Source organism: Cryptomeria japonica, chromosome 4 (assembly GCF_030272615.1).
Source record: "Cryptomeria japonica chromosome 4, Sugi_1.0, whole genome shotgun sequence".
In the NCBI taxonomy this organism is placed as follows: domain Eukaryota; kingdom Viridiplantae; phylum Streptophyta; class Pinopsida; order Cupressales; family Cupressaceae; genus Cryptomeria; species Cryptomeria japonica.
Genome location: NC_081408.1, coordinates 226,604,238 through 226,626,138, shown reverse-complemented (window position 1 = coordinate 226,626,138; position 21,901 = coordinate 226,604,238). Strand labels below are relative to the sequence as shown.

General features: G+C 37.8%; 1 protein-coding gene across 2 annotated transcripts in view; it reads right to left on the bottom strand.

Annotated features, from left to right (window-relative positions):
- The window catches only part of LOC131027243 (DExH-box ATP-dependent RNA helicase DExH17), a 290,481-nt gene that overhangs the window by 56,839 nt on the left and 211,741 nt on the right, over nt 1–21,901 (bottom strand). For both annotated transcript variants that reach the window (XM_057957261.2, XM_057957262.2), the window contains 5 exons: nt 2,441–2,512; nt 2,047–2,096; nt 1,826–1,943; nt 1,589–1,652; nt 1,426–1,509 (listed from right to left, as the gene is read on the bottom strand). In XM_057957261.2, coding sequence (XP_057813244.2) covers nt 1,426–1,509; nt 1,589–1,652; nt 1,826–1,943; nt 2,047–2,096; nt 2,441–2,512 — 388 coding nt within the window. The remainder of the gene's footprint in view (nt 1–1,425; nt 1,510–1,588; nt 1,653–1,825; nt 1,944–2,046; nt 2,097–2,440; nt 2,513–21,901) is intronic.

The following is a 21,901-nucleotide window of genomic DNA, read 5'->3' as shown; positions in this document are numbered from 1 at the left end:
AAAGAGGGACGGTGAATTTTGCATATTCATTAAGCATGGATTCATTCTTGTACTCGTGAGAGAGAAGGTTGCTAGCTCAAGGGCACAAGTATGAACTCCGTATTAAATTGATCTAGGGTTTTCTCAAAGAAAGGTTACATTATAAGAGAATAAGTCATCTCGAGTTTGTAGTCTAGCATGTGAAACTTGGGTCCAATCATAAATGACAGCCAATGAGCCTCATAGAGTCGGTATGTAGTAGCATAGAGATAGACATGATGACTTGGACACCTTTGGGAATGTAATTCGACTGAGTAAGGTGATGAACAATGACTTCAAGAGTTAGTGAGATTGCAATTACACTAAAACCTTCAGCCAAGGTGATGTTACTTCTGTAAGTGTCAACCAGTTTGTTAATCCAGATACAAAATCCAGTTAGAGGTCATACTAGTTAGGGGTAGCCTATGGTGTATGACCGACTAGGGATCTGTGTAGGATTATACATCAATCTCAAATGGCATGAGTTCAGCTTACTGTTATCTCCCTGTGAAGGGTCGAGCGAATCCAATTGGATATGGCACGGGGGACTAGCAAGTATGTGGTTAGGCAGAAAAGCGCCCTGATGATACTTTCCCTCCTCAATGGTCTATTGGTAAAGTTTTGAAAGATCAAAATTTTGGCATCTGGAAAATGTATCTTCTAAACCGCTCTATTTCATTTAATTTGAAATGTTAAACTTTTCATTTGTATCAATTATTTTGCTTATGGCATAGATCTCTGTTCAATTCAAGTTTCAATTCAATGTTGTAAACAAAAAAAAAAAGTTGCAAGTTTTTCCTTTCTTTTCTGTGTCAAAGATGTAATTTAAATTTGCATAGGTTTTTGCTTGTTAAATAAAATATAAGTCACCAATGCTGAATAGATCTATTGAGGCAAAGACTGGAACATCCACTTTGTTTAGGGATATATTTCAGAGCATCCCAAATAATAGTTTGGCGAATAAGTATATTGTAATAAATGACAATCTTCAAAGATGAAAGAATTAGCATACCCACAAAAATTTAAAATTCACAAGATTTTTGCTCCTGTTTCCCTCCAGGGGCTATCTTGGATCACCTACTTTCCTTAAGGTATCATTGAATTGTACTACTGCTTGTATATCATATAATATTTTGACCTTTTCAAAAAAGAATTTTATTTTTCCTTAAGGAATCATTCTGAAGAGTGTTATTACATTACTTGTTTCTTTCTATATGCAGTACTTCCTTTATGTAGAGATCTTTTGGTCAAAAAGAAATTAAAAAAAAGTCATTGTACAAATCTTCTGCTATTACTGAATTTCAGAGAGTCTGAAATTTCATATATAAGATACTACAAATATTTTAAAGCATATTTTTCATAGATCATACTGATGCAAGAATTGTGTTTCATGAAAATAGTTCTCACCTAGCGGCTTCAGTGTAAATCCATATTCATCAGTCAAAACCATCCCAAAGCATGCTAATTCATTGACATTCTGTACACATATTTCTGACAAGAATGATCATTAGTTAGATATATCAAAATTTTATTCCAAAATGTAATTGAAAAATATTACATGTATAAATACCTTTGAGACGCTTCTCCAGCTGTTCAGATGTAGTTCCCTTTTTAATACCATAATGTTCAGGATTCTGCATACCATTACTAGAAAAGCTCATTAATTATCACAACAGAAAATGAGACCTAATACAAGAGAGAAATTAAGCAAATATAATTATTTTAAATCTCCTTTAGTATAATTTTCTGTTTTATCAAAATAAATACAAATGAGAAATTAGGACACCAAGATCCAGAAAAAACCTACTTGTCTAATCCTGATATATAAAAATGAACATTTCAGCCACTCTATTGCCAGGCTTATGTTAGAGACAGTCAACTGAACTATCTCTGCATTTAGGTGCTCAGTTATTGTTGAAAGCAATCTGAGGTCGTCAATGAAATATGTTAACTATAATTATAAAGTATTAAGAAATATATTTAGTTCCCCCACAACATTGCCTTCGATCTTAAAAAGTAAGGACATACTCTGATTCCACCATTTCACAGCCACTTAAAAGGTTCTCATAAAGATGTGCCTGTGATAAAGAAATAAACGTCTAATAGTAAGTATTGTATCCAGACAAGAACTAAGATTAAATAAAAATATCCAACATTTCAAGCCTCAATAATTAAACAGTCTGTGTGTCCAGATTTTTGTCATTGCTTATAAAGAAGGACATTTAAAGTTCTATAAATATATATAACTTTTCTTTATGACTCTAACTGATATTTTCAAATGTGATTTATGAAATAAATCTGTTTCAAACATTCTAGACAACAAAAAATGCTTTCCCTATGAAATTTTTTATCTATAATTTTATTCTGATCAAGGCAGATTTGGACAAGGGCGGCTATAAGTATGAACAAGTAATAATCATACCGTTTCTTTTCTTGTCATGATAATGACCAATCCACTGTCATCAAACTGTGGGCGGCCTGCCCTCCCACACATCTGAAAATCCAATGCACAAAGATCCTTGAAATCAGCATGTTGCAAAGCTAAAATGAACTAAAGATATACAAAGCATAAGAAAGCGTATCATAATAAAGCAGTATATTAATACTAAACTAGAAATCCCACAGCCCAGTTTTCAATATATATATAAAGCTATTAATTTGGGTATAAAACTATTTCAGCAACAGAATTTGCGACTGGGGCTCAACCACAAAGTTTAATTTTCTAGTTTTCTTAAGAGAATGTCCTTCTATCTCCACTGCTAGACTGATACCATTATTTATTCACTTACACAATATAAGATGTATTTACCCAGAACAAGAAAGAACATGTATGATTATTGAGAAGAAAAAGATGTTCATAAGATAGCCATGTTTTTACTGTTAGAAGCCTAAAACTGAAATTATTTATGCAAATAGAAACCTACTTCCTGATCCTCAATATAAAATTGAAAACAATGACACATATTTTAGTATTCTGGTGATAGGAATGGAAACATGGCTTTATCTGATCAAAATATGCTGCCAGCCATTCGAAATATTGAACAAGACAAGACTTTGTTTAAAATAGAGTGTGATCAAATTATATGAGAAAGATCAAAATGGATGATTGCCCAATTAGCTTAAGAGTTTCTGGATCTTGCGAGTCATACCCTTACAAGTGTCTTGAGACAACTTGATGGAGCTCTGAGAGTGTAGCTCAACATGAATTGTTGTCCAATGGTTTGTGAAATCAATGATTTGGCAATTCCTGGAAGTGGTAATCCGAGAACTTGGGAATTTAGCTCAAGAACTACACTTTTACGAGGATTCAAGACAACTTGATGGAGATGTACTTGGTTGAAGAACTGTTTTCAAAGAAAAGATTTTGAAGAATTCATGATTCTAAATGGTTTTAGTTTGCTAATGTTAGTTTGGTTTCTTTTAGTCCAATAAGTCTTAAAAAGGGGTATTAAGGTCTAATATATACGCTTTAGTGACTTAATTTATATTAGTTTATTTCTATTATTAGTTTTCTATTTTTATATTATCTGTCATGCATTGCTTTTATCTTCACTCTGAATTCTATATAAGGAGGTGTTTGTCGATGTAATAGATTATCGAATCTTATAGAATATATTTTTTTGTTCTATTCAGAAGGAGATAATGAACAATGAATTGGTTGCTGTAACTCTTTGGTTGATCTATGAGCATAACTAGGATCAAAAGATCAATTCTATTGGTCTTGATGACCAATGCATGCTGTGTCTAATGAATTTGTGTGCTTGAGTAATTGAAGCGCAACCACTTGTGTCCGAGTGGTGTACATGTGGCACACAATATGAGTCAGAATTTTCAAGTGCTTGTAGTAAGTCAAGGGAGCTACAAATTTTTTGAAATGTTGACAGTCTAGTTGATATGATATTCATGAAGACAATGGTCATTGATGAAGAACTCTTTGGGTAGCTGATTGCAAGGGAATAATGTCAATTTGATCTAATAGAGATGAGATTTGATCTCATTTGCTTTTGTCTTGCTGCAAGTACTTGAACATTTGTCATTGGAAAAGAATGGGATTCCCCCTTCTGCATATAATCTCATTTTACTCATGATCCTTGTGTTCCCAATGGCAATGCAACTCTGCAATACTGTACTCCTGGCCAACCAAAATGCAAATTTGAGATAGATATGATTGATTTAGAGATGAGGACAAGATTTTCTCCCAGAAATATAGAGGGTGAACAGATTTGAAATATGTTCAAGTGAATTGGCAGCATAAACTTTGTGCACTCAAGGTTAAAAGGACAAAATTCTTATGACTGCATTTAGTTTCTGTCTTTCCTTAATTCAATGTCTTAAGTAAGATAGTTGTTGCAAGACAGGTGGAATCCAATCTAATTTAGTTTCGATATGCAAAAGATTGGTAGAATTCTCTTAAGATGACTGGATTTTCAGAGGCATTTTGCCTATATATGTTAGATTTTCTGATTTTACAAAAGGCTGGGATAAATTAGCATTGTCAGAGAATTCTGGCTGTCCCCTGTTCTAGGTATATTCCAGGGTGTCAAGTCCCGTAGTATGCATTTCAACTTCAAATGCATATGCATGTTGTAAATCTTTGAGAAGGTACTTTTATTTCCTAATCTCTCACTGAATCTAAATGTCTCTAAGAACTTCTTGTGTACTTTAAAAGATTTATATTCATGTCTAATGCTATACTTGATAGTCTGTGTTATGTCTGATTAATTGACCTTAGCAGAGGATGTCAAATCCTTTAGAAGCTTTCTTGAAGACTATTTGAAGTTTTGAACTATGATACACGTAATACATGTATTTGTTTAAAGATGTTTCAAGAATGCTCTATTTTTTTATGCTAGAGTAAAGTGGTACTGCATCTTCCTAGTATAAAGCCAGGCTTGTATTAGTTTGTATGCACAGCTTAATTCTATGTTTGTTTTCAGTCCGAGTCTGAAAGCTGACCCCATCGCCCAAATTTGATCAAGTCACTGGTCTCAATGACCTATTCCTCCACACATAATTTAAATTCAGAAATCTTTATCTTTAATATTAGTTTTGCTTATTTGTATTTCCAATCTTGTATCACCCAATGTTCTAAATAAATAATATCTTGTCAGAGCCAATTCTAGAAGCATATATATAGGGTAGGCTTTGTTGTTTTCCTTGTCATAGTCATGAATCTATTATGATCTTGAAATGCATTGAGCATACATTGTCTATATAATCTGCTAAATGGAGGTTTTAAAGTTTCAAGCCAGAAACCAATGTAGAGCTATCCAATGACAAATCTTTGGGTAGGCTGATACATATGGTATGGTTTTGTAAGAGATCTATTGTACTATTCTCATTTCTCTTCAATTGTCCCATTCAAACCTCCAGGAACCCTTCTAGGTCTCACAAAGCCTAACGTGAAGAAGAGCCACCCTCTCTTGTCAATTGACTCTTAACAACTTGACTTCTGATCATACATTTGTTCCATTATCCTACTTAGACTTATCCCTGGGTCTATGCATTCAAGCCCAATCTTTAGGTTTGTGAGATTCACTGTTTTGAGTGTCAATAGTTCCTAGGAAACTGTTGACATGTCTGAAATCGCACTGCTACAACTCCATCCGGCCAACGCAAAATAGAATGTACTCGCTGAGTATCCTATCCTCTCTTGAGATAAGGAAATCCCTAATGTTGTTTCAATTGGTCAATGGGGACGACCTCAAGGTTTCGATTGTCAGGTCTTGACTGCAGGATAGCTTAGCGGTTTGATGTGTTTTGCTGGGAGCACAAGGGAACTTATGTTTTGCAACAAGGTGGTCTGCTATGATTCAAAAACTACGAAATAAAATCAAAAGGGAAGGATTCAGGAAGCCTAAGGACAAAGATGATAACAGCTGATGTAGTGGGTAGACAAATTTCGATAAACCAGTTCTTGTTTCGCCAGAGATACCCTCACAACTAGACAAAAACGGTGCAAGCTCCAAGGGATGAAGGATTTTCAGACTGGAGACACTCGTTTTAGGCACCCAACTCTGGCGCAGCCTAAGACGAACATCTGCAGTTGAACTAAGCACAGTTTGGGTTCAGACTAACCATGCACGGTGACCTACAATCAGCAAACCCCCAATGGTATGAACCAAAAATGCATCAAATACCCCTCCACACTTCACCATTAAAATCCCTGCACTCTAAAATTAACCAGCTGAAAGAAACCATGCAAACAGACTAAAACAAAGACAACAAACACCATATTTCAATGTTCATATATTTGCTTCAGCTGCCATTACAACAATTTTTGTAGCATCTCGATGCTATGCCTAAAATCTAACCTATTCTAACTCTAAAATCTAACTACAAAATTCTAACCAACAATTCTAACCCTTCACAAAAGAAAGGCCTCTACCTTTTATAGAATTTACAATATTGAATCAGAGGCTAGGATGGATTGCATCCAAGGGTCCTAATCTGCCTTCCAGAAGCTGGTAACTTTAACCCATGCCCATTAAACTCTCAGTCATCTATCCAACCACTATTTCAACTACCTGCCACTATTTGGCTTTAAATTGGTCAATTTGGCAGTTGAACATAACTATCCACAAAAATATCTTGTGCGGGACCCATAGGCAACTTTACAATAAAACAGTTTCAGTTTAAAATTGAATTCCTGGAATTAAATCCAACTGTGTGCTTTTCATGAGAACACATGATTGTTGCATTCGGAGTGTTCTTCGGTCTTTGGTGGTGAACTTTATCTTGTTGTCCGGTGGCACGCTTCCCAATGTTCGGTTCCTCTTGCGCTCCTGCAGCGCGTTCCTGCATCTTCCTCTTCAGCTCAGCACCTGGGTTTGTCGTTTCAGGCTTTCTCCTGGTTCTTCTGATGACGTCCTACGAACAATCAATTGATTTCACTTCAATAAATTAATTTGAAAAATTAAATAATTTAATTTAACAAACATTAAATTCTAAACGTCTAGCTTCAAGAAGCTCTTTGTGAGATGTATCTTTTTAAATGTCGTCTTTCTCTTTGAACTTGAAATCCGATCATTTGTCTTGATGGTGTTTGGGCGATTTGAATCTACTAAAGCATCTTGGCTTACTGACGAAATAGTGATTTTGCCCTATTGTTCAATTTTGGCCTACAAGTTGGTTTTGAAAATACCTAAGTTCTAACGCCCCTTTCTTAATTGGCATTTTCGAGCTAAAAGCCATTTTTGCAAACTTGGTTTCAACAATTTTACTTGCTTGCCCAATTTCGGGCTAAAATGACTATTGCGTTTTCACCTAGGCCCCTGAAAATCGGGCCAAAGGGCACTTCTACAAGAGTTTAAGTTTTGTGTTTTTTTACCTTTTCCAAAATTCGGCCCTTTTGGCCCTTTTGCAAGCTTTTCTCTTCTATTTTCGCGTTTTACCTTTTCACCGAACTTCAGCTCCAAACGCGTTTTTGCAAACTTCTTTCACTTTTCGCCGAACTTCGGCCTAAAACGCTCCTTTGCAAACTATTTACTTTTAATGTTTTCCCTATTCCGAACTTCGGGCTATATCGCCTTTTTGCAAACCTTTTGGAGTTTTGATATTTTGCCTTTGTTTGCCGAATTTCGGCCTAAATGCATACAATGCGAACATGGACGTTATGCGTGATTTTACCCTTCTTGCCCAATTTTGGGGTGAAAAAACTTTTTGGAAACATTGAAGTTTAACTTTTTACCTCATCCTAGCAATTTTCGGCTAAGATGGGTGTTTTGAAAAGTTCTTTTAAGTTTTTTAACTTGTCATTTTCCATTTTCGGCCCGAAAGTGGGGGGGGGGGTTTGAAAAGTTTTAAAACACCTTACCTATTCTCCATTTTAGGGCTAAAAAGCCCTTTTGCAAGCTTTTAACTTTGACATTTTACCTTTGTCTCCTGAAATCGGCAAATATGGGGCTTTTGCAAACTTTAAAGATATTTGACATTTTATCCCTATCCACTGAATTTCAGCCCTTAAGGCAATTTTGCGAACTCTTCTATTTTCGCGTTTTACCCTTTTGGCGAAATTCGGGTTACATTGCTCTTTTTTGGAATTTTCTGCCTGGGAGCCGATTTTGAAAGTTTAAGACGCTTTTTTTTGAGGCTATTCAGAGACTTTGCGAATTTGAAACTTCTTCCTTATTTTCGACATTGTGAAGCTTTTACAAGATTTTCGGGATTCTAGGCTTCTTATTTTGGCATGATTTCCAACTTCGGAGCCATCGATTTGCAAAGTTGGGACTTTGGCAAATGAGAGGAAATTGCGACTTATGCTTTGGGATCACATTAACACTAGAAATGGCTCGGGAGACTCAAAGGTTTAGGAGAAAGTACACGATTCCATGTTTGATCTCATCGGGACTCTACTGACCCCAGGCTATTCAGCTTTCACACTGGGCATTCACCTTCTCTCTCCAACTCAGAGCAACTGGCAAAACAAAGGGGGTCCCCGTAAAAGACGGGGTGAGGTGTGCACAACGCACAACAGGTTCATGTACTTGTGCACCTAGGGTTTCTGCTGCAGTTTTCACCTGATTTTTTTATTTCTGACCTTCAAAATTCGCTGAAACCCTTGCAAAAGTGTCAACAGCCAACAACCATGTTCATCCTTCAAAACTGCCCATTCTTTTTACTTTGATAGACTGCTGATCAGAATTCATGAACAAATTGCAATACATCTATGTAAATCAGCTATAGGTACATGAAGATATGATAATTAGAAAAATAAGTTTGAAACCTGTGATTTGATGGAGAGTACAAAACTGCCCAGTACAAGGACAAAAACCATTGTAATAACAAAGAACAGATTGAATACCCTAGAATTTAAAGACCTAGCTCAAAATTGGCATTATACGAAAACAATTGTATGGGTACAAGTTACAACAAAGTCCATTGCCATATTTCTTGTAATTGTGTAATTGTATGAGTTCACTAAAATTGGAACAAGTTGGAGGATGTTTATTGGTGCTCCTTGTGGATCTCAATAAGGCAGCAACCTGAAAGAGTAATTGTGATAGTGAATTCTTTCCGGAGTTTTCACCCTATGTAGGTTTTTCTAGAGTAAATCCTTCATGTTATCTTTTCTCATGTTATTGTTTACATTCATTATTTTAAGCTTGCTAAATTGTAGCATTTGACAGAGCAGATTAATGTGAGTAATGGTTCAATGATGTTTTGGTAAATCAGTCATAGAGATGTAATAACATTTTATGGCCTCTAACAGTGTTCAATTAAGGATAATGCTTGTCAACAACAAGATGTTAATGAGAGAAATTTTTTTGGTGATGATTCCCATAGAATACCCATGGAGTTTATGGATCGATAAGCCCAGACCAAGTTCGAGAGAAAGAGAGGTAGAAAGATAGGTCCGAGATCTTGGGTGAGAGAGGAGAGAGTGAGATTGAGAGAAGTAGAGAGAGGGGACAGAGCAAGAGTGATAGGGAGAGAGATAGGTCTAAAGTTCAAGGCACATAAAGTGAGTGAGGTAGAGAGAGCAAGAGAATACTGATAGGAGCTTGCTGATCACTGAAATTTGACAGTCTGAAAATTTATAAGACCTTATAAAACTTAGAATTTGCATTATAACTCTTAGAGATCTGAAACCACTCTCAAACATCCTACCAATATATACATGAAATATAACTTAAAGTATAAGAATTCTTATACTTAAAGGTTATATTTCATGTATATGTTCTGATGAAGAAAATGAGACTGATTTGAAGACAAAGATGGGGAGTTAAATGTTATATTTCATGTACATTCTGGGGGCATGTCATAAACCAAAACAACATTGAAATTTTGAGACTTTAAAAAAAAAGTAGTCTAGCCGAGTCCAGGTGACAAGACTCGCCCAGACTCAGCCAAGTTTGAGTCCAAGTCCAAGTCCAAGACCTTGGGACTTGCCAAGCTTGACTCGATTCGTGACTCGCTGAGTCTAGGCAAGTCCGTGTGCATCTCGTTTCTATAGTCTAAATATATTTTTCAATGTTGTCTAACATTTCACAGTGTTGTACACAATTCCTTGATTCATTTAAGATTTTTGTTAATGGTCTTGGCTTCACAAAGTGCTGTATTAGGTTTGAAATTATAAAGAGCCTGCTGGCTTTTGTCCAAATTTTCACTACAATGTCTTACAATTTTGATTGGATTTAATATCTTTGTGCTGCTGTTTAGAAACTTAGTTTTGTTAAACTGTTTGTTTGAAGAGTTTAACATGGAAAATAATTCTTATGCTCAATGTTCCAATCAATAACAGAGACTGAAAATTTATATTATAGGAAGCCTCATCATGCATCACAAACTCTCACAATAATACAGATTTCAAAATGGAAGATATAAATGAACTTCTGAGCTTTTATTAGCAGCAATTACTAGTAGACATGGAAGTTACAATCAGAGAAATCGATGCACCCGTCAGAATGCTTATGCCCGTTTTGAAGATGCTAGGCCAAGTGCTGCCATTAATGTGATTATTTCCATTTTTAAATTCACTATGCACTATCAATAACATTATCCCAAACCATACAACATAAATTCCAGCGAATACTTCAATTCAACTAGCGATTAATCAACATTTAGAAAATAATATCTCCAACCGACAAACACAATATAACAACATTCTACACCTACCTGATTGCTCGGTTTTGCCCAGCGAATTCAAAATATTGAATAGCAACCCTTAAATGATCTACAACTCCCATCCCAAGTGTTATCAATAAACTCACATTCATTATGATAAATAAACTGTTCAGAATTTGAAGTCTGACCCCTTTTAACTTCAAATGTCTACGCCCAGTAGTAACTTTCTTTAGTGCCCAGGGCAAAAAACTATTATCATCCGGGAACCCTCTCAAAAACTAAAGATTCGACCTCCCTGTGTGCATCAAAAAGAGCCACAACTCCACAATATTGACTCCACATGGCTCAGGAAGGGAAAACACCTATTCTTTAGTGAATTTGCTTCCTTACAACATTCCACGATCACAATCTCCATCCATTTGTCTCAGTTTGTGTCTTCCCTGTTTGAACATAACCCATAATTTGAGTTTACTGATGGCATCTGATATTTTATTAACACTTGCGTCTTCTTTCAACTAGACATTCATGCTAATGGAAAAGGGCTCGAATTTAATACACATCCTGTATTATTCAATGCCTCTACCTGAGATGCTTTGCATTCCTTGTTCATGTTTCAACTGTAATGCCAAGAAAGGAGGGAAAGTCCTTTGAAGAGGGATTGAATTACAACAAGAGGCTCAGGCACAAAATATTTATCTTCAGAGCCTTACAAACTATTTCCAATAGTAAAGTAGAATTGGAATATTTAATCCATAATATAGTCTCACTTCAATGAAATGAAATGAAATTGATATATTTAGCTCTTCTTTCCTCATGGCAAGACTTAGAAAAATTGGTCAATAAAATAAACGTCCCACCAATAAAAACTTTAAAATGAAACTCTTCCCTAATATTCACAAGCAGAACATTCAAACTGATAATTCTGCAACACAAATAGAACAAATTGCAAATTTGTAACCATAAGAGACTTTTCAAATTTGAAATTCTCTGTGATTGCAAAGTGAGATACTTGGATGATATCTCCAACTTGAATTGGGTTTTTGTCCAATTCAAAGAAATCCTAAGGGTTTGCATCCTTAGGTTTCTGTACTGAAAGCTAGATGTTGTTAAGGTCGCCAAGAGAAAAATACATAACCAAGCATATATGAGATGAGCCCAAGCTGCTCTTTTATAACCACTGAAGATGAAATTTGGCTTTTCCCTTTACTTTGCCTTTTGATTTCCTTTTTCTTTTAATTTACTTTGAACTTGATGGAAATAATAATAAAGTGACTTATTAAATCTAATTAACTGACCATTAAAGTCACTTTAATGATCTTATTAAATAATTAAACAAGTTGTCATTTATTTATTTTGACAACATAAATTTTAATTAGATGCTAAGGTCCAAATAAAGGGCACATGACAATCCTCCCTTCCTAGAAATTGTTTGTCCTCAAACAATCCTAAAACTATTTATCTATATCATTGTCCCAAATAAACTTGATGAATGCTCCATCTTATACCCGATGTAACAACATGCGGCAATTGAATCCAAAAATCCTATCAAACTCTGTCTTTTGTGAAGCAATCCACTGTAATGGAATCCATCCATCCTAAGAATTTCTAGATTCCAAGGCCAATTTGGAAATCTATTACTCCCATTATCTAGTCAGTCTTTTGTCATGGCAAACGTACTGCCTTCTGATTTGCCTTATAGCTATTTCTGAGTCTCCATATACTTGCAATATTTTTGCTTTCTTTCTGATAGCCAGCAATAACCCATGAATCAAGGATTCATATTCAGCTACATTGTTGGTGCAAGGAAACTGAAGCCTGTGAGCGGCGAGGTAAGTTTCTCCTGTCGAGCTGATTAATTCGAAACCTGCTCCAGATCCTTGTTTGGATTTGGATCCATCGAACCTTAATGTCCATATTGCATTTCTTTGGTCTTCTGTCTCTTCATCCTCTTGGCTTTCGACTGATGTGTCGGATAGAGTTTCATCTTCTAAGGAACTTTCAACTCCTGGGTTTTCAATTTCTTCTACAATCAATGTCTGCGGGACCCTCTTGTATACTTGTTCTAATGCAGTCTAGCACAAAGCACAAGATAGTTCTGAATGGACGGCATTATGTATCCTACACCAATTGGGGAGGAGTAGGTCTCGGACGGACATCATGTTGCCAAGTTGCATACTTTGTCGCACGTTCTTATGAACAAATTTTCTAAAATTTTCAAACATTCCATCATCCTCTTGGTCGGATCCTTGGTCACTTTCCACGACAATTTCTGTAGATTCCATCACTTCTTGTTGACCGTCTTTGTCTTGTAGGTTTTGTATCATCAAGACCTCTTCCACTTTAGGTTTGTATGTCCCTAAATCCGACTCTAAGAACAGGACTTCATTATCTTCCCCATACTTGGTTATCATAAGTCTCAATCTTGGAGTACTGTCGATTTTGATTTGGTTTGGGACTCCTCTCCAGGGTAGCCACATATGTGCAAAGTCCGTTGACACATACCCATTCAACTTTCGTGACCAATCTCTACTCAGAAGCATTCCATATGAGTCAGGGATATCTACGACTGATATGTCTATGAAATTTTGAACCCTTGGGTCTGCAGCCAATTGCATGTGGATATTGTTCAATTCTCCCATGACTGGGACTTCTGTCTTGTCTAACTAAGTGACTTTTCTTCTGGTAGGAGCCGGAGTTATACCTAGTCTCTGACAGACGGCCAGGGGCATCACATTACTAGAGGCTCCTGAATCAAAGAGGCAGTTATGCAATAATTTCCCAAAAATTCTGACTGACAGCAGGAACGGGGCGGGCTCATCTTTTCCTTGGGAAAGGATCGAGGAATCCCCACTGTGTTCTTGATTCTTCACTTTGTTGACCTTTAGATTGTTATCCTGTTCTGATGTTTCCTCTTTTGAGTTATCCGTCTTGTTTGGAGATTTTCCTTTCTTGACCACATCTTTCTTAACGACAACTCCCTTCTCTGGAAGAATCTGACTAGTGGTGAGGCTTTCTTTGATGGCGGGTTGAGTTTTCTTAGCCTCGCCTCTTTTGAGTAATACCTTGCCTTCTAACATATCTTCTTTTTTGGCTGGGAAGGCTATGGTCTGGACCATACATTCGTCTTGTTCAGATTGTTCTTTGTTGTCAGCTTCCTTTTGAATTACATTGATGGTGGCTTGAACATTGTTGGCTGCTTCTTTGGACGGATTCTGAACATTCGGCCTTACTGTGTTTGAACCATTCAGACTATTAATCATAGCATCCTTAATCTCTGAGACCTTCAGTAGCTCGTAGAGCGGTAGGCTAATTTTGACCTTCTTGAATTCTTCCAACACCGCCATGGCCAATCTCTTCATTTCATCGCCCATGGGAGGTGCAACATTCTTTTGCCTATATTCTTGCGTGTGCTGTGGATACTCTGGATTATTACTAGCCTATGGATCTGGAGGAGTAGAGAAATTGTTTGGAGGGATCGATGTAGTCAGAGGTTCCTGATTTCTCTTATTTCTATGATAGACTCTTGGACCCATGCCTCCTAAGGATTGATGAAATACCTCCTTTATCCCTTCAACTAGGACACTATTATTCAAGGGCGGAAAATAATACTCTGAGTCTTCAACAAGTTCATTTGCTGATGCAGGTGGAAACTGGGATCCCGGAGGTACCATTGGTCCATTAGCTGATTCTGGTGGAAATCTCCTATTTTGAGTTTGGTTACTTTCTCCTTCTGGTGAATGTTTGTAGCTCTCCACAATCATGGCTTGATCATACCGCGTAGTTGGGACCATTTCATATCCTGTCGTGGGCGGATTGTCAAGTGGATCGTTGCTGCGCATCTCCTGCTGGAATATGTCGACTGCAATTTTGAATTCAGGACACTGCAACTCAGAATGCTGGTTTGTATTGTGGAGTCTACACCAACTGGACAAGGCCGCCTCTGCTAGAAACACTTTACTGGTAGGATGATTCTCTTGATTCTGAGAATTTGATGAGTTGTCTAGCGGCGTCACCACGTTTCCATTATTAGGAGTTGTATTCCATGTTCTCCTTTGAAAGCCCTGGTTGTTGTTTCCCTGATAATTGTTCCTAAAACCTTGATTATTATTTCCTTGCAAATTTTGATTGTTTGCATGTTGGCCTTGGTTGATCCTTTGCATGCTTTGAAGTTGATTATTCTGATTCCTCAAATGAGTTACTTCGGTTGATAACTTCTTGACTTGCTCAATCAACTCTTTCATTTCATCCTTTTCTTCTTGTGTTCTTGAGGAGTTTGTTGCATTTTGCAAGTACACAGGTTGTGCTGGTGGGGCTTGTGAAAGTGCAACTCCGGGATGAAGCACCAACTGGTTTGTCGGTTGTATGCTAGGATATGTTGCTTGTGGAATAGGATTCATAACTGGAGTCTGGTTGGTTAATGCCATACTAACTGCTTGTATTTGGTTTGGTGCCGCAACAGGTCCCATATGTAGTAGCGGTCCAGTAATATTCTGTCCCATGTGCTTCCTGACCTCAATAGCCTTTGCATAAGCTGCGTTCAAATCATTTGGGATAGGATGTGTCCTTACGAACATGGCGGTAAGATGATCTAAAGCTCCATAATAGATCTCCCTTGGGTCAGCAATAAGGTAGGGATGTCGTAACATCGTGTACGCTCGATGGAACCTGTTGTTGAAAGAAGTGATCGGCTCATGTTCTCTCCTTCGAATCTCAACAAACTGTCTATACAGCTCGGCTGGTGTGGAATGTTTACCAAACTTTGCAATAAATGCATCCTTCATGGCATCCCAAGTCCTGATTGATCCTGTTGGTAAGTGAATGAACCAGAAATATGCTTCTTCTCCTAATGAGTAGGGAAAGAGTCTACATGCTACATCTCCATATTCGACTCGCCTGTTACGAAGAAGATCTTCGAACATCTTAATATGATCTTCTACTGTACGATTGAAATCACTGACATTGAACTTGGGACAGAAATTCTCCGGATTCTTCGACATGTCATGATAGATTGCAAATTCCAATGGTGATGGGTTGTTGATCATCCAAGTAGCGCCGTTAAGCACATGAGCAGGAGGAGGAGGAGGAGCATTGTGAGCCATCACGCTTCCTGAAGTTTGAAAGCTTGACAAGAGACTGGATGAACCGGCCTGACTTGTTGGTTGAGAAATTGCCTGGATACTTGCTTGAATCGCCGCTTGTACTTGTTCTTGAAGAGATGGAGCTTGTGATGACTCAGAAGCGTCTTCTAATCTTGGCTCAAATTCTCTCGGAGTATCTTCTCTCTTAACTCGCTTTGACCTTGAAGTGAACTGAAGCTCATTCAGATTTTTAGTACCTGGTGTAGACCTCAATATTCTTTGATAATTCTCGGGCGAGAAAGAACCAATACGATCCAGCGTGATTACTGCAGGTTCCTCCGATTGCGAAGTTCTCTAGCGGCGGCTCTTTGGCGTTCTTCAGCTCTGTCTTCTTCTTGTTCCAAGACGACTCTAACTCTGTTATACTCAGCTTCACTTCTCTTTACGTTCCATGCTAGGTGATTCAATCCTGAAACAATATCTTCTTGAATGTTGCCTATTCCCAAATTAGGTTGCACTACCTCATTCAATCCTTCATGTGGCAACACCATCGTGATACATAACCATGTTAAAGAACATTTTTGGACAGTCTCTGTTCCTTTTGATAATCCAACTTTTGTGTGGTTCAAGTATGTAGCCCTCCTTCTAGCACCAATTCTGTTGACATGTATTTTGTACACTATCAAACACAGAATAAAATACCCAAGGGTACCTTATCCTCTCTTGAGTAAAGCCTCTGAATGCTGAAGATATCGCGAAAAGGATCAATCAGGGTGACTTCAAGGTTCTTCGCTGTAGGATCTCTACGTGTGGATAAGCACCAGTGGTCGTTGTGAATGCTGTTTCTTCAAGGGGTCTTACGCACTTTGAAAGCTAGTCCGTGTTGCTCTCACTCGACTGCAGGAACAGGATTTTTTCTAATACTAACAAATTCTCAAAAAGATCAAAAGACGGGGTTTTCAAGAGATGAATTCTACTCTAATCCTAAGAATGACTCAATGTAGGCTAGACTTGGTAAGATTCTACCAATTTCAGTATTGCCAAGGGATTACAACTTTACTGGAATTGGTGCGATCTTCTAAGGTGATTTGTGGTTTTCAAATCATCAAGGATTATAGACACTATCATAAAGATACATGCCAATATTTCAATGATAATTGAATATTCAAGCAATTTCAATATTTCTAGTTGACCACACAAGGCGTCCTTACAATCAGTAAGAAGCTAGTGGTATGGATGCGAATCTCACCAAAGATCAAGCATAACACTTAGTCCTTCAAACTTAAATACTACTTCGATTGAGAATGATTCAAGAAGATAAACAACCATGAAGATAGCCACAAGTATTGCAATAGAACACCATAACTTCAATATTTTATTGATCTCAAAGCCAAATGGACAACAATTGTTCAAAATTCTTTCTTCACTACTCAATCTTGCTACACAATAACTTTCTCTCTAAGCTCTCTAATCTCTTTCTCTAAAATCTAATGAATTTCTAATGACAATGAAAATGAGTGAGGGTATATATAGCATCCTCAATTACAATGAACAGCCCAGATCGAAAGAAGATCAATGGCTGAGATTTTGACACCTAAACCCTAATTAGGGTTTATTACAAAAAGTTCCCCTTTTAGATGAACATTATTAAATGCATAGCCAAATATTTAATTGGCACAAAAGTCGAGGAAACATAGACCAATGATAATTAAGATGCCACATCATCCTATAACAACCTTTCTTCTAGAACCTTGTTCCCTTTCCTATGTTATTTCTTAGCATATCCAACGAATCTGGACACAATTCCGTCAATCTCAGCAATGGGAATCTCAGGAAGATTCTTCATTCGTTCCTCCAAGTGAATAACCTAATCGAAGGCAGTGAGGAGAGCTGCTTCCCATCCAGGTTCGAGTTCTTTGATCTTCTCAATCAGGAGCATGGTAGTGAACATTAGATCTCGTTGCTCATCTGTGATGACATTTTCCTCTTTGCAAAAGATGACCTTGATTCTATCCTCCAACTCTTGGATGTCCACATCTGTCTCAATCTCGATTCGTCGGCCAAGGATGGTACACAATACTTCAAACACTTTATCCTGAATTGGATGGATGACACCTTCAACTTGACTGCATTTTGAGCTGATGTCTTCAAAAAGGACCTCTTTTATCTGGAGCAGAGCTGACCACTGTAGTAGGTTATGAGATCCTCCATCCATTATCTTTTCCTGCGCCAGGATCCGTCTTGGTGTTTGCCTTATTACTTGCAGGACAAGAATGATAACATCTCTAGTATGAGCAAAAGCGGCTACAGTAATCAATAAATTATGAATAATCTCAAGGACCTAGATAGCTTGATGGATTGTCTTCATCATCCTTGTCACAAACTCGACGGCTACCGTGTGGGATTTATCAATCCAAGAACTCATAAGCTGAACCAAGCTTTTGAACCTTTCTGCTTCTCCAACTGATTCAAGAGGAAGTGCTTGCACAGGAGATACTGCTGGATCCTGACGTCTCAAGGGCTGATTGAGATGACTAAAGTAGCCTCTCCAAGCACCGACCTCTCTCTCAAGCGTCTTATTCTTTTCCACTTCTTCCTTGAGTTTGTCCTTAAGTGCCTCAAATGAATCGGTTGCCTCATCCATTGCCTGTTCAGTAGTGAGTGGACCAAGCTCAAATGTTTCCACATCATACTCATCTGCAAGAATTTCGTCTTCATACTTGGCCACTACTGGTGTAGCTATTTGCAATTTCCTGGATCCTACCTCGTCTCTGATCACCTTGGACATCTTGGTGGCCTTCTTCTTTTCCGTTACTTCTTGAGAATTTCCTATAAGGCTCTCCAAATCAATCACATTTTCTTCCTCCTCAATCACGATCACCCTTGTCAGTCTTTCCTTCAACCAATCTGGGATGGCGGATCTTATCTCTCTAACTTGTATTTCTTTAAGCAAGGGTTCATCTTCTCGGAGAGTAGATGTCGCTTCATCATCATTTCCCTGATCTTCCTGCAGCTCATCAATTTGTAGAGGTTGACTTGATGAATGTTGAGGTGTTTGTCCCTTCTAGGGCTTATCATTTTGTACCATGGATTCCATAGATTCATCAATCTCAAGTACCATCTTCTCTTGACCTTCAGCTTGACTTGCCTTCTTTCCATGTCGAGAAGATGTGCCTGATGGGCGATCTCGATTGGCCTCTTGCTTCTTCTTGGAGGATTCTCTTTTCTCAAGTCTTTCTTTCCTCTTTGCGCCTCTAGGATGAGAAGTGTCTTCACTCACGCTTGCTCCTCCTTCTTCTGGTCTTTCCTCCAAAGTAAAAGTCATTGGTACGTTCTGCTCTCTTAACTTCTGATGTTGTACATCCACCCATCTGCAAGTACATGATAAAACTGGAGCCATCAAAGCTCTCAAGTCCAAAATCTCAGGCTCGTTCCAATCTATCTTCACTCTCTTATCCTCTTTGTCATAGGATGACTGGAGGTATATGCCGTTGTCCTGGGCTTGATCGGCTACTCTGTAAACTTTGCATTTTCTGATGAAATCTAAAGGCAATCTGGAATGCATCTTCCTTTTAACTTCTAAATCATTTGAGAGATTCATCCAAAAGTCTTCCACCTGAAACTCATGTCCATACTTCCTAGCAACTGTCTTCTCCATATAACCATAAGGATCAAAATTCTCCCGTGGGGCAAAGAAGGTGAATGAATACAAGGCTAATTCCTTCTCTGCATCCTCCGAAGCTTGAGTATTAGGACATACCTCAACTGAATTCCCCAATATGATAGGTACGGGAACTCCATTTCCATGCTTGTGTCTGGATACCTTTGCACAAGCTACCAATTGTCTGGTTACCTCAAGCAACACTATTCTATCTGTCGGATATCTCGGCAACATGTAACGAGGTGAAGGACATCCTTGAACTCTGACATATGTAAACTTTTGAAACTGGATGAACCATGCACCATACCTCTTCACAAGCTCTTGTGCATCCAGAGATAGTCGATTGTGAATCCCGCCTTGCAATATCCTAGTGATGTTCATCGCGAAGGTATCATTGACTAACTTGTAGTCACTTCCAGGTGGATGATGCAGATGAACATAAGAGTCACAAACTCTCACCTCTCCGGGTCCTCTCCCAATCACACCTCTGTGAGGTAGCCCTGCATACTCGAAACTCCTGATCAAGGCATATATGACATATGAGCTGATGTGGAACAACTTGGTGGGCCTTAGTCTTCTCAACTGTACATCCAGGCTATTGCTAATAATTCTGGCCCAATGAAGCGTTCCTTTTCCTTGGACTATCACTTGAATGAAGAAGAACATCCACTTCTCGAAGTAGCAGGCTTGAGGAGCCCCTGTAACTCTATTGAGCAAAGTTATCAAATCTTTGTACTCCTCCTGGAAATCAATCCTATGTGGTGTGTTAGGAATCTTGTTCAGACGAGGACGACTTTTGAGCAACCAATTCTTGTTGATGAGGTTCAAACAGGTGTCAGGATCATCTGCATACATTGACATGGCTCCTAAACTTTTGTAAATCATATCTTTATGCTCTGGAAGATGAAGAGCCTCACTTATAGCCTCCTCTGAAAGGTAAGCTAAAGTGTTTCCTTCCTTGCATACGATCAATCTTGATTGTGAGTCATAGTGGCGGGCACACTCGATCATCAGCTCATGACACTGGACTGCTGGAGGGAAACCTGCCGCCTTGATGATGGCACTTTCAATTATCTTCTTCGCGACAGGTGATGGCTTGCCAATGTAGGGGACCTCTCGAAACTTCTTCACACTGAAGTTTCCCAAGTTGGTATCTCCGATATTACTCCATTTGGACACGATCCTGGTCTCCAATTCGTCGTTCTTCTGATCTTCCTTGATGAGAGCTGGACGACTAGTGGATGCTCCTGCCTTTGGAGTCGCCATCTTGACACCTACACAACATTTCACAATTAGCAATAAATCTTGAAGTGTAGAAATTAAACTTAAAAGGAAGATATAAGATTTTAATTAGGAAACTTCATGATAAATCTTGAGTTATCATTTCCTAATTAACCATGCGATACTTAGATTTTTCCAAAACAAATGTTCAAAAATCAAATCTTCAACAAGGGTGTCAAGATGATTTCGCCATACCTCCTCTTGAGTATTAAACTCTAAGAAATGATGCAAAAATAGATGAATTTCGCTAGGCAAAATGTAGATCAAAGCCTTCTCTTGAATGAATTGCGCCTCCTCTAGCTTTTGAAAAGATAAAACTCCACCTCCTTCTAGTCTTCAACACTTGAAAGAAATTCGCTCCAAGTACACTAGATTTCACACCTCCTTCTAGCTCCCCAAATTCGCACTTAAGGCAATGATTGAATGATTTGAAATGTGAAAAAACTCCTCCAATATATAGAGTGCTCACCCTTTTGCTCCCTCTAGGCCGACTTGCCAAAAAGAGGTTAAAAAAATTCCAAAAAAAAAAGGGGGCCGACTTGGCAAAATAAATCAAAATAAGGCCTTGAGCACTTTATATTTAATTTTAACTTAATAAAAATTAATTTAAAATGCCTCCAAGATAGAAGTTCGATTTTTTAAGGCTTAAAATTAATTTATTAAATGCCAAAATGTTTTTAATTTAATGTCAATTTAATCTTAATTTTCCAAAACGCCTCAAAATTAGCAATGTTGGCGATCAAGTGCAATTTGGAGAATATGAATTTTTAAAACAAGGCTTAATGAGATTTCATGAGGATTTCGCCTTGGACCCTCTCTGAGGGTCAGGAGCGATTTTTGAATTTTAGCCTTGAATATTTCACATTTTGACTTGAAAATCTCCTGGAGGGTAAATTGATATCTAGTTAACGCGTTGCACTTCCAATCTGACATTTTTTATGAGGAAAAATAGGTGAAAATGTAAATTTCGCCCTAGACCTTCACTGAGGGTCAAGAGCCATTTTTCATTTTCTAGTTGGAATCCACCTCAACTTGTTTGTTAAACTCACAATGATTACTGCAAAATCCATTTCCTTGCACTATAAAGTTAATTCATCAATAATTTTGAAGGAAATAATGTCCTTGAAGGCAATTTCGCTCTGGACCCTCTCTGAGGGTCAGGAGCGATTTTTCTGTTTTCAACAAAGTCCTTCATCATTTCTAGTCAAAACTTCTTCAGGCAGGTGGAGAAAGTCCTTTATTTTCCATTTATGATCAAAACTTGGTCTCTTTTCATTGCAAAATGAAGGAAATCAAA